The sequence below is a fragment of the Vicia villosa genome, linkage group LG5 (genome assembly GCF_029867415.1).
Source record: "Vicia villosa cultivar HV-30 ecotype Madison, WI linkage group LG5, Vvil1.0, whole genome shotgun sequence".
NCBI lineage: Eukaryota > Viridiplantae > Streptophyta > Magnoliopsida > Fabales > Fabaceae > Vicia > Vicia villosa.
Window position 1 is genome coordinate 145,665,877 of NC_081184.1, and position 12,176 is coordinate 145,678,052.

The 12,176-nt window shown below is 33.7% G+C and overlaps 1 protein-coding gene across 1 annotated transcript; it reads left to right on the plus strand.

Annotated features, from left to right (window-relative positions):
- The first annotated feature begins 10,566 nt into the window (after nucleotides 1–10,566).
- On the plus strand, nucleotides 10,567–11,856 carry LOC131605674 (uncharacterized). Its single transcript, XM_058878003.1, has 4 exons — nucleotides 10,567–10,755; nucleotides 10,878–11,091; nucleotides 11,190–11,329; nucleotides 11,797–11,856. The coding sequence occupies exons 1-4, from the start codon at nucleotides 10,567–10,569 to the stop codon at nucleotides 11,854–11,856; spliced, it is 603 nt and encodes a 200-aa protein (XP_058733986.1).
- Nucleotides 11,857–12,176: the final 320 nt, after the last annotated feature.

Consider the following 12,176-nt stretch of genomic DNA (forward strand, 5'->3'; position numbering starts at 1 on the left):
AAATATAATTACGAATATGTGTTTTGTTATCACTCACATTTACAAGGAAAGAAACACATGTGCACTTTTTTTTTTTGCTAATTTAGGCTGCAATCTTAGGATCAAACTTTTTCTTATTATATTCTTATGGAAATTAGAAGTGACTTTATAAATAATATTTTAGGTTTGTATCCTTTTCAGAGGGTTTTAGCCTAGTCCCCCTCTCTTTCAGTGTATCACCTTTTCTTTTTAAATATATAATCTTTATTAAAAAAAATTAGTTAATCTAGATAATAATGGATGAACTTATTAATAATTTATTTTTAAACAAAATATTAAAAAATAAAATTCAATTCATATTTTAAATAATAAAATTACTCAATTTATTTATTTATATATTTTTTATTGATGAATATTAATCCAATATATTTATTATTTATAAAAAAAATTAAAAATAGTTTTTTTCAAAGAAAACAATTCATTTTTATCCAAAACATACAGTTTTTATTTAGAATAACTTTACTAGTTTAAATGTTTTTTTAAGCCAAAAGAAAGATTATATTAATAATCAAAAGAGAAGAAAACAAAAAAATAAGAGGGGGGCCAAAACCAAACCTCTTAAGCACAAATCCTAATGCGGGGGGGGTTCCCGCCTTGTCTAATAAGTACTCTGAATACAAATCATTTTGCACAAAATTGTACCTAGTGAAAGCTTTACTTTTAAGACCTATATTCGCCAGAAAATCCGCGCAAAAATTGGCTTCACGAAATATGTGCGTGATTCTAAAATCAATAGATAGCGTATAAGCTCGACACATAAGCCAACGAGAAATGAATTTCCAAGGCACCAATTTAGAGTTCGAGAAAGCTTTCACAACCAAGACACAGACTGTCTCTAACCATAATCTTCTCCAATTCATCATCTTGGCTTTTTCAATAGCAATGATGGCAGCCATGAATTCAGCCTGAACAGAGTTGCCAAAGTTCAGAAAAGCATTGAAGCTAGTAATGAAAGTTGTTGCATCGTTTCTGAAAATGCCTCCACAGGCAGCAAGAGAAGGAGATCCAGCAGCAACTCCATCAATATTACACTTAATCCAAAGTTTTTCCGGTGGGCACCAAAGAACCTCCTTAACCATGGTTGGCATTCTAGGATGAAAAGTGATGTCAAACTGCTTAAGAAAAGTGAAACTCTTAATAGAATTATCAATCTTTTTGTTGGATACATTTCCCACCATCCTAGCATTAGCTTTAACCATTGAAACACAAGTTTTCCAATGAACCCTTTTGTTTTCGAATCTAACCAAGTTTCTGGACTGCCAAATTTGATAAATGATAAAAAAACAAAGCTAGACTTGATGACAGCCAAAGCTTGAGTGCTCCAAGTCTCTTTTAAGATGCTACGACAATCTGGTAAAGAAGTGATAGGAACTGGATTGGATAGCATCCCACTGAACCATCTCCAAACATTAGCAGCAAAATGACATTCAAAGAAAAGATGCTTGGAAGTTTCAATATCTCTATTGCATAAAGAGCACATGGAAGGAAATGAGAGACCACGAAGATTAAATTGCTCATCTGTAGGAATTTTGTTGTGCATAAGTCTCCAAGCAGTTATTGAGTGAGCTGGAGCAGAGTCCAAATCCCAAGGAAAATTCGTCCATGATTCAGCAGTGGAGGTCTTGGTTAACATCTTATAGGCTTGCTTAATAGATAAGTAACCATTTTCTTCATTCTTCCAAATCAGTAAGTCTTCAGAATCAAATTCAGAGATGGAATAGTTGCTAATGATATTCAAAAGAGAAGGGTAGGCTTGGAGAATGTTGACATGGATATCCCAGCCATTATTCGTCCAACAGTCCACCACTTTAGTGTTGATTTTATCATGAAATTTTGAAGGGATGTTATACTTAATAGCCAGCTTTTCACCAGTCCAGTTATCGAGCCAAAAATTAATTTTCTTCCCATTACCAATTATCCACATACTGTTGCCCATCACCATCTCCTGCATATCCTTAAGACCTTTCCATAGGGATGACTTTATGGAATAGTTGAGCACTCTACCATTCTTCATAACTCTATTGGCCAAGAGAATAGCCCAATCCTGACTTTTGTTTAGAAGCTGCCAGCAAAGGACCAAGTTAGAGGCTTTTTTATAGTGCTTTAAAGAGATTATGCCAAGCCATCCTTCCCTAATATTAGAGCAGCACTTGTTCCAAGACACAGTCACCATCTTTTTCTTCTCTATGTTACCACTCCATATGAAATTCCTGGTCCAAGTTTCAATACTCTTGATGATGCTAGCAGGCCAATCATAGATTGAGATGTTGTGCACCATCATGCTATGTATAACAGTTTTGACCATGAGCACTCTACCAGCCATTGATAAAAGGTTTTCTTTCCAAGTAGCAAGCTTCAGTTTGATCCTACCTGCAATAGATAAAAAATTATTAGCTTTTGGCTTGCCTACAAAAATGGGGACTCCCAAGTAATCAAAGGGAGGGGAGCCTAAGGAGAAACCAATGATATTTGCAAGCATGGTATGTCTAGCAAGAGACATGCCCCCAGCAAAAATAACAGATTTATTTCCATTGCAAATCTGTCCAGAATCTAAGGCATAGATCTTAAGAAGATTAGAAATAGAGTTTAGGGAAAGGCAGTCCCTCCTGCAGAAAACAACAATGTCATCAGCAAAAAGAGTGTGTGAGGGCATCCTGCATATTCTATTGGCCTGAATGAGGTTTAATTTGTTGGTGCTAACAAGGTTAGTGATACCTCTGCTAAGAACATCTTTAGCCAGGCAGAAGAGAAAGGGAGAGAGTGGATCTCCTTGTCTCACACCATTAGAACAATGAAAATAGCCAATCATCTTACCATTCAGGCCTATGGAAAGAGTGGCAGACTTAAGGATTGTATGAATCCACCCACAGAATTTGCTATTAAAACCAAAACAATCTAAAGTTTGCAAGAGAAAATCCCAATTAAGGGTGTCAAAGGCTTTAGCAATATCAATCTTGAGAGAAACATTGCCACTAAAACTCTTATTGCCCAGGATATTCATAGCCTCAGAGGTAAGACATATGCCATCTTTAATGTTTCTACCAGTTATGAATCCTTTTTGCTCTTTAGAAACTAAAGAAGGAAGGATAGTAGCTAATCTGTCAGCCAAAATTTTAGAAATGATCTTATATTTGAAGTTGGCCATAGCTATAGGCCTAAATTGGTCTATACTATTTGCATCCTTGGTTTTAGGAATCAAGGCAACAATGCTAGCATTATAGTTAGGAAGAATCCAACCTTGTAAGAAGAACTGAATGACAGCATTAACAACATCAATTTTGATTAGATCCCAATAATGAACAAAGAAAAAAGCTCCAAACCCGCCTAGCCCCGGAGCAGAGTCAATGTTAAGGCTTAGCACAGCATTATGGATTTCAATATCATTAGGAATTTTAACCAGCATAGCATTAATATCATCAGAGACTAGCTTGGGTATGACCTGTTGAATAAAACCAGTATTCTGCCTAACAAAATCAGAGTTAAACAAATTGTAAAAATGACTTTCAATGTGAGATTCAAGCTTCTTATGGTCTGTCTCAATTCTACCATCAATAAGAAGAGAGGCAATCATGTTAGTTTTCCTTTTGATTTTGGCATAAGTATGGAAAAACTTAGTGTTTCTATCCCCTTTTAAATGCCAGTTCAGCCTAGATTTTTCTTTCCAAAGGTCTTCTTCTAAGTTAAGGGCAATGTCTAAATCAAGTTGGGCCTTAACCTCCTACGCCTATAAAGAATCAGAATAACCTAGTCTTTCAATATCAAGTTGAATAGCCTTCAGCAGCTCTATCAATCACATTACCAAATATATTCTTATTCCAAACTTTAAGCCTATTTTTAAGGAGTTTCAGCTTTTGATCAAGAATAAACATCGGGCAGCCATGAAATTTAGACTGCCAAGCTTCCTTAACAATGTTATCATAGCCAGAGTTAGTTGTCCACATTCTATGGAATTTGAAATGGCTTTTAAACAGCACATTGTTGAAACTAATAGTGAGAAGAATCGGGTAATGGTCAGAGTTAGATTTGGGGAGGGTATTACACACAACAGATTGACAACTATCCATAAGAGAAAGGTTACCAATCACCCTATCAAGCATTTTTTCAGTCCTATGTCTACCCTGCCTACCATTACACTAAGTAAGAGCATTACCAATAGTAGGAATGTGAATTAGTTGATTAGAGTCAGTCCAGTTAAGAAAATCACGCATAGGAATTTTAGCAGGGGTGTGGCTGCCTCTATACTTAGAGGCGCACACAATAGCATTAAAGTCTCCTAAGTAAGTCCAGGGAATGTTAGCAGGGCAATAACTAAGGGCATTCCAAAGATTCCTTCTGTGAATGTAACTTGTGGAAGCATACACCACGGAGAAACCATAAGTACAGTTGTTAAGATTTATAGTGAAATCAACATGTTGGTCATCAATCAGTAAAATATCAGGATTGAATTTAGTTTTACATAGACACCAAATATTAGGAAGCATGACACCCCTATTATTCACAGCAAAAATCTTAAGATCAAACCTGGAAAGCCACCTTTGAGGAAAGTTATCCAAGCTCATCCAAGGCTCAGCAATAAACACAAACTCAGGGGAGTTATTAAGAATCAATTTTTTGAGAGCTAATCTGGAAGAATTGTTGGCATTCCCTCGAATGTTCCAGAAAATGCACTTCATAATGTTAGATTTCTTTGACTATAGCTAGGTCTAGTGGTGTTTGAATTTGCTCCTTTCTTATTTCTTTTCTTCTTGTTGAAGACAAGTTGGAAATCTTTGTCAGGGAAAAGATCAACTCCATGATCATCATCCTTTTCAAGGTCTGCCATGTTATCCCAAGAGGCTTGTAGAAAATTAGTAACGACTTCTTTATGAGCTGGATCAATTTGAGTCTCAGGAACAAACTCAACAACTTGAGTGGCATCAACATACTCACTGTCTGACTTACTCTCCTCTGAAGCTGAAGCATTGTTAACATTGACAACCAAAGCATTGTTAACATTGTTAGTTTCCTCCCTAGGTTTTTCCACCAACCTTTCCTTAGAAGTCTCACCAGTCAAGTGCACAAGAATTTCTGGAGTTTCAGCATCAGCAATAATGATAGGGGTGTCATTGACTCTATCCGATTTGGTTGCTTTTTTGCCACCGCAACAAGAGGTTCTTTATTGCGTTTCTTCTTAATATCCTTGCCTAACTTGCTTTGATGTTCTTTTATTTTACAATTGTCTATAGAGTGCCCAATACAAGTGCAGAAAGTACAAAAGTCTGGGAGTTTTTCATACTCAATGTCCACGAAGAAGGCAAAACCGATCCTTTCGACAAGGATTTTATAGCTAAGTTCCTTAGTCATGTCCAGATCTACAAGAACCCTCACAAAGTGACCAAAAGGTCTTTCAAAGGCCGATTTGTTTGATGCTGAATCGATACAAATTGGTGTCCCAATGTTGCTAGCAATGGCAAATAAGATCCTTGGTCTCCAATACTCTTGAGAAAGACCATGAATCCGGATCCAAACCTGAGCAGAGGTTTGTTTGAGAGTTGCCGGCGTGAAGTCTTTAGTCCAGGGAAAGAGTTTGAGAATACCTTGAGGAAGATTCCAGGCACTTACAGATCGCACACGTTGAACATATTAAAGTGAGGAGAAAGAAAATTCAAAAAAACCTTTTCCAAGAGACGTGATACCCCATTTTCCAAGTGTCGGCCACAAAGACAACAGCTTCGTTTTCAGGTTAACAACGGTAAGCGGCGTAGTGCCCTTGGACCAAACAACTCTTCCATGAAGATGGTGTTTACAGGCTTCCACCCCCAGTTTGTATTCATCCTCCGGGATCGTGATAGCTAGTCTGTCTCCCTTCACACAAGCTGCAGGAAACTGACTTAAGAGAATGTCACATACATTGTGAGCTACCACATTAGCAAACATTTTCTCCTTGTTTGTAGTATTGATAAGGGGTTTTGGGTTCAGAAGTTCTGGTCCTTTTGAAACAATGATTGGAGCTGAAGAAGGTAAAAATGATAAAGCTTCCGAAAACAGAAAGGCTGCGTCCATAATCAAAGCAGAAGGAAAGGGATCAAGGAGGGGGAAAGAAAGGAGGAGATCAACAGGGAAAAGTTTTTATCCAAAATAATTCATTTAAACCATTTTATCTTAATTACTAGTAAAACTTTATCTATTTCTTAAAAAATAGAATAACTTTACTAATTTAAGAAATATTTAAATATTAAAACTTATTTAAACCATTTTATCTTAATTACTATAATAAATTTAAATATTAAAAAAAATATTGCTTAGTAATTCTTGTAGTGTCTGTCAACACGATGGTCAACAATGAAGACTACAAAATAAGATATTTAAATTTTAACTGATTCAACTAATTAACACAAATTAATCTAAAAAAGCTTACTCCTTCCTGGAACCAGAATTAGATGCAGTGGAGGAACTAACGATCTTGAGCTAGTGTCGTTGATCTCTGGTACGCTGGTGCAGGGTAGACCTGTAAGATTAGCACTCCGACATGATAATTTTGAGCTGGTGTAGTGTTGATCTTTAACTTTTTCTATATAATTGATTAACCAAATATCAACAATTTTTCATTATTTAATTGATCAAGCAGATATTGACACATTTTTACTATTTAATTCATTAACCTAATATTGATCTCATTGTGTTAATATTTATTATTTCATTTAGTCAAACATTTATCTTTTAAAACTAATTTATATAATTTTATTTTATTAATTAAATTTATTTCCTTTTAAAATCAATTTTTATAATTTCATTTTAATAGCCAAATTTTAAATAAAATTATTTTTTTAATTCTTACAATTTTATTTTTGATCATAAATTTCAAATATTATATATAAGTATTATAAATTTTTATACTAATTATAAGTCATAACTAAATATTTAAAAGTTCATCATATGACCAACTAATTTATTAGTAAATTTTTAAAATGAAATATAATACATTATTATTTGCGACTTGATCTATTATTTTTTATTATACTTAATCTATTTCTTTTTATCATAGAAAGATGTATTATTTAAATTTGTTTTATAATAATATATTAAAATGTTAATCAGATTATTTTTAATCGTAAAAGAATAAAGGAATCAAAAGCTAGTATTTTCTTTAACAAAAAAACTATTATAAAATATGAGAAAAATGAAATAAAACAAATAAAAAAAATTAAAAAAATTTAAATTGAAAAAATATTAATAGGTTATTCAAAATTAATTATCACTGAAATTTAAAATTATAAATAAATCTTACAAAATCACATGGTTTAACAATTTATTAACAAGTAGACGAAGTGGTAAATATAACATGAACACAAACAAAACATCAAACAAATGGTAAATATGAACAAAGAACAATATACAACATTGAACAAAATATGAAGTAAGCAACATGTACGCAGAAAAAACGAATGAAAACCGAAGATAAAGAGTATCGTACTTCGAAGATGAGGACGAGAACAAGAATGAAGATGTTGAAGATTTGCGATTCAAATGAACGAAGAGGGTGAATATTTGAGTTCCAAATAAATGGATATAGTAACGATACAGACTACGCTATCGTTGTCGTCTCTAGTTCGTTTGTTCGCCTTGGGCATCTTATGAAAGAAATGTTAAATAAGTTTTGTTTTAATTTATCAGTAAAACCTTCAACCACGGTTGGATAATTCAATCGTAGTGGAAATTTAAATAATCTAACAAATGTTGAGTCAATTCACCGTTGTTAAATCATTTTCAATTTATGCTTTCAATAATGGACTTATGTGACACACGCTTAATGTACTCGAAAAAATGGAAAAATGTAGTTACTAGGAATCGAAGCTTGGTACACATAATTTATCACCACAGTTTTTAAGAACAACTGTCATTAAATTACTTTTTATAATCATTGAACGCTTGTCTTTAACATACTACAAAGATGCAGAGGATACCGTTGTAACTTTGGCATTGTTATATATACTTTTTGTAGTAGTGTTAACTTTGAGTAGTATTTGGATGGGTGGTTTTCTGGGAAGTTTCTTGGAATGCGTGTGAGTGATGACAAAACATGTTGAAAAGACTCGTGTTACAAATGGTATTAGAGCAGACCTCTCCTAGTACGATATGGTTCGGGGACAAGTCAAGCGAAAGCTGGTGGACATTTAACACCCAAGGCCAACGAGGGAGGGGGGTGGTTATCGGTGCATGAGTCATGACAATGAGATACTCCCAAGTCCGAAAAGGGCGGGGAGTAGACGTCGAATTCACTTAGGAATTAGAGGGATCATGGGGCTGTGCAGGTATGGGACTACATAGTTGAAGGAAGGCTCATAAGGATTGATTATCATTACCTATACCAACAAGATGCATTTTCTTTTCGGTAGTCTAACAGATAAGAACTCCATTTTCTTGGAATGCATGTGAGTGAGGATAAAACATACTGAAAATACTCGTATTAGTTTGTGGGGTCAGTCTGTAATCCTGGAAGCAGTTTGGGGCGTTATAAGGCCAATCTAAAAAAAAGAGCCTATAATAGGCCATATGATATGCCAGATTCAAACCTTTTAAGTTTATCGTAGGTGTTTGTGCGTTAAAGCGGCAAGCAAAAAGTAATAGGGATATTATTATCGGGTGACATAGGTTATATCGTATTGTCTCCACAGGGATTAGTGAGAGGGAAAAACTACCGTTCAACAGTTTCAATCCTTTTAAGTTTGGTTTTGGGTGCGAAAAGTAAAATGCGGGAAAAATAAATAAAGCAAATAAACAATTTATTACAGCTCAAGAGAATTCATTCTGGAATTGTATTTCACTCTATCCGTCAAATACTTAAATCTTAAGATCTATCGCACTACACCTACAATACGCATCAAAATCACCAAGCTCGCTTGAGACGTATCATAATAGAGGGCATGTCTAACGCAAAGTTGCGGACAACCATATCACACGTGTCGATGATTTTGCGCGCGGCACAAACAACACGGAAGCATTAAGCTCTGATACCTTTAAAGATTATCAGCTCTAAATCTATCTCTAGAGTTTAGAAACTAATAGATGTCATCCCTAATCAAGATCCATGAAGCATATGTCTATGACAACGCAAATCTGAAGCATTTAAGCAAAAAGATCAAGAACATCAATAATGATTAGTAAAGCAAATATAAATACGATCCCAAGATCAACAAATGTACATACAATAAAAGTAAAATATACGTACAACACCCACCATTGGAATGAGTCATAGGGAAAAAGAAGAACAAGCAAAAACTTCTCGTGTTGTCGGCGCGATCGGAGACAACCCGCAACCAAATGTCATGATGGACCACCCAAAGATGCTGCTTGAACCTCTAAACTACAAAGAATGGATCAGAGCTCAACTTTGTCAAAGAAGGTATGATAAAACCTAAAAAAAACAAAGAAGTCCTATAAAATAGAAAAACCAAAAAACATAGACCGCGTTGTCACTTATTGCTAAACCGCCAAAGCGCGCTCTTCTCTGCCAGAACCTTCTCGGTCAACTCCTAGAGCGCGCTAAGCGAGCTCAACATAAAAATTCTTTTTATACTCCAAAAGTGAGTGTTCGAAGTCGTGTCTTCGACACTTATTCCTCGATGCTCCGAATATGCAATAAATACCTACAAAAGACATACAAACTATCAAGCGGTACACTATATACACGAAAACTCGATTATATACAAAGTAAACGAATTTATAAACAAAGTTAGGATTTATTCAACGAATATTAACAAAAACATAGATAAGTGCAACAAAACTTATATACAAAAATAGATACAATTTGCACTTATCAGTAGGCCCAACTCAGGCCTTCTAAAGCCTAGTCTAACCTAGTCTATTTCCACCCCTATTTATGACAAACGTGACTACAATGTTGATACTGAATGAAAAATTTCCATGATCTATTTTGTGCACTTACAAGTAATTAATTTTAGTAGCACTATGTGATTGTGTCTAACATGTGCCATAAAATAGACTAGCCTAGCCTAACCTATTTCAACCCCTATTTATGACAAACGTGATTACAATGCCGATATTGAACAAAAAAAATTCCATAATCTATTTCTTGCACTTACAGGTAATTAATTTTAGTAGCACTATGTTTTTGTGTCCAACACGTGTAATGAAATTACATTTTTGAATTTTTAATGATAATCCTTACATTATAATTGACTGATGAAAAACGTTCAATTTTTTATAAAATCATGGAAGCTGTCAACAATCGAAGAGGAGGGTGTTTTTTTACATGGTTATGGAGGGACTAGTAAAACTTTCATGTGGAAAACTCTATTAAGGGCACTGCGTTCGGAGAAAAAATTTGTTCTTACTGTTTCTTCAAGTGATATAGCTTCGTTATTATTTCGAGGTGGAAGAACAACCCATTATAAGTTCAAAATACCTATGCCAACACTTGACAACTCTACTTGCAACCTTAACAACTCTACTTACAACATTGACAAAAATACCGAACATTCATAGTTATTGGAAGGAACTAATTTGATATTATGGGATGAAGCACCTATGTCTCATGGAAACTACTTTGAGGCATTGGATAAAATCCTTAAAGATGTCATGACATGTCTCGGTCTTCAAGATACAATTTTTTGTGGCAAGGTAGTTGTTTTTGGAGGAGATTTTAGACAAATTCTTCATATAGTTCCAAGAGGAGGTCGTTCTGATATTGTTCATGCTTCAATTAGCCCATCTTATGTACGGGGCTGTTGTCAAGTCTTAACTCTAAAAAAATGAAACTTCAACAAGGATCAGGGAATACAAGTTCTATAGAGCTAGTTGAATTCTAAAAATGAATTTTAAATGTGGGGGATGGTAAGATTTGCGAATCAGATGATGGTTTGGTAGATATAGCAGTTCCTCAAGAGCTATTAATATTAAATTTTGATGATTCTATAAGGGTTATTGTCGATAGCACGTATCCCAATTTGTTAGAAAATTACAAAGAAGAATTCTTACACTGTAGAGCTATTCTTGCTTCAACCATTGAAGTAGTGGACAAAATTAATCATTATGTATTAGACTTGATTCCAGGTAAAAAGTGTTAACTTACATTATTTTATACATATAAAAATATTGTATCAAATGCTGTCACTAATGTCTTAATGTTTTAGTTTTATACCCTTTTTTAGGAAAAGAGAAAGAGTATTTGAGTTCCGATTCAATTGATAGAATGAAAGTCAATTATAATGAAACTTATGAAGTGCTAACTTCTGAATTTCTTAGTAAATTGAGAACATCGGGTCTTCCAAATCATAGAATCAAATTGAAGGTTAGAACCCCCATTATGCTAATGAGAAATTTGGATCAAGCTGAAGGGTTGTGCAACGAAACAAGATTAATTATGATAAAGTTAGCAAATCACGTCATTGAGGCAAAAATTATGTCCGAATCTTTGATGATCAGTATGTTTAACATATGATTTGATTATAAAACAAATTTTAATTTATGGTTAATTATTAAAGATAAAGTCATGAATCATTGAAACACTACTTTGATTGTGTTTTTTATATTTTCGAATTACCAATATATAATTGGACATATTTGTTCATGCAGTTGTAGGATGACAAATATTGTTAATGGTTGATTGCTGCAATAATGAAGTTGGAGGGTTTATGATTTACTTGAGAAATAATTTTCAAGATGCTGACATGTTTCCTTATCAAGTTTATAATTTTAAAGATGTTCACATGTTTCCTTAAGTTAATTTTGGTTTTGAATATGCTATTTGGATAACAGAATAATGGTTGGTGGATTATATTAGCTTATACTATTTGTAACTATGTGAATGTTAACTAACTGAATGAATGAATTCAATCTTGACAAATGAGAGTAAGAGACGTTTAATGTGAATCCAGATGGAACACGTGCGATAACATGAATTTTTTACTAGTTTTTTATTTATAATATTAATAAACATATAATTTTAGACCATATTATTCTATTAAAAATAATAATAAAATATGAAAGAAATCAAGATAAAATAAATTTAAAAATTAACAAATTACTAAAGCAGATTAAAAAGACTATTTAAAATTGAAATTTTCTTAATAGGTTATTCAAAATTAATTATCATTGGAATTCAAAATTATAAATAAATCTTTTTTTACAAAATCACA

Excerpts from the sequence above, each read along its gene's own strand:
- LOC131605674 (XM_058878003.1), top strand. The coding sequence starts at position 10,567 with ATGTCTCATGGAAACTACTTTGAGGCATTGGATAAAATCCTTAAAGAT. Across the intron at positions 11,092-11,189 it reads TGTATTAGACTTGATTCCAG|GAAAAGAGAAAGAGTATTTG; the intron begins GTAAAAAGTGTT and ends ACCCTTTTTTAG. Across the intron at positions 11,330-11,796 it reads ATCATAGAATCAAATTGAAG|AATAATGGTTGGTGGATTAT; the intron begins GTTAGAACCCCC and ends TTTGGATAACAG.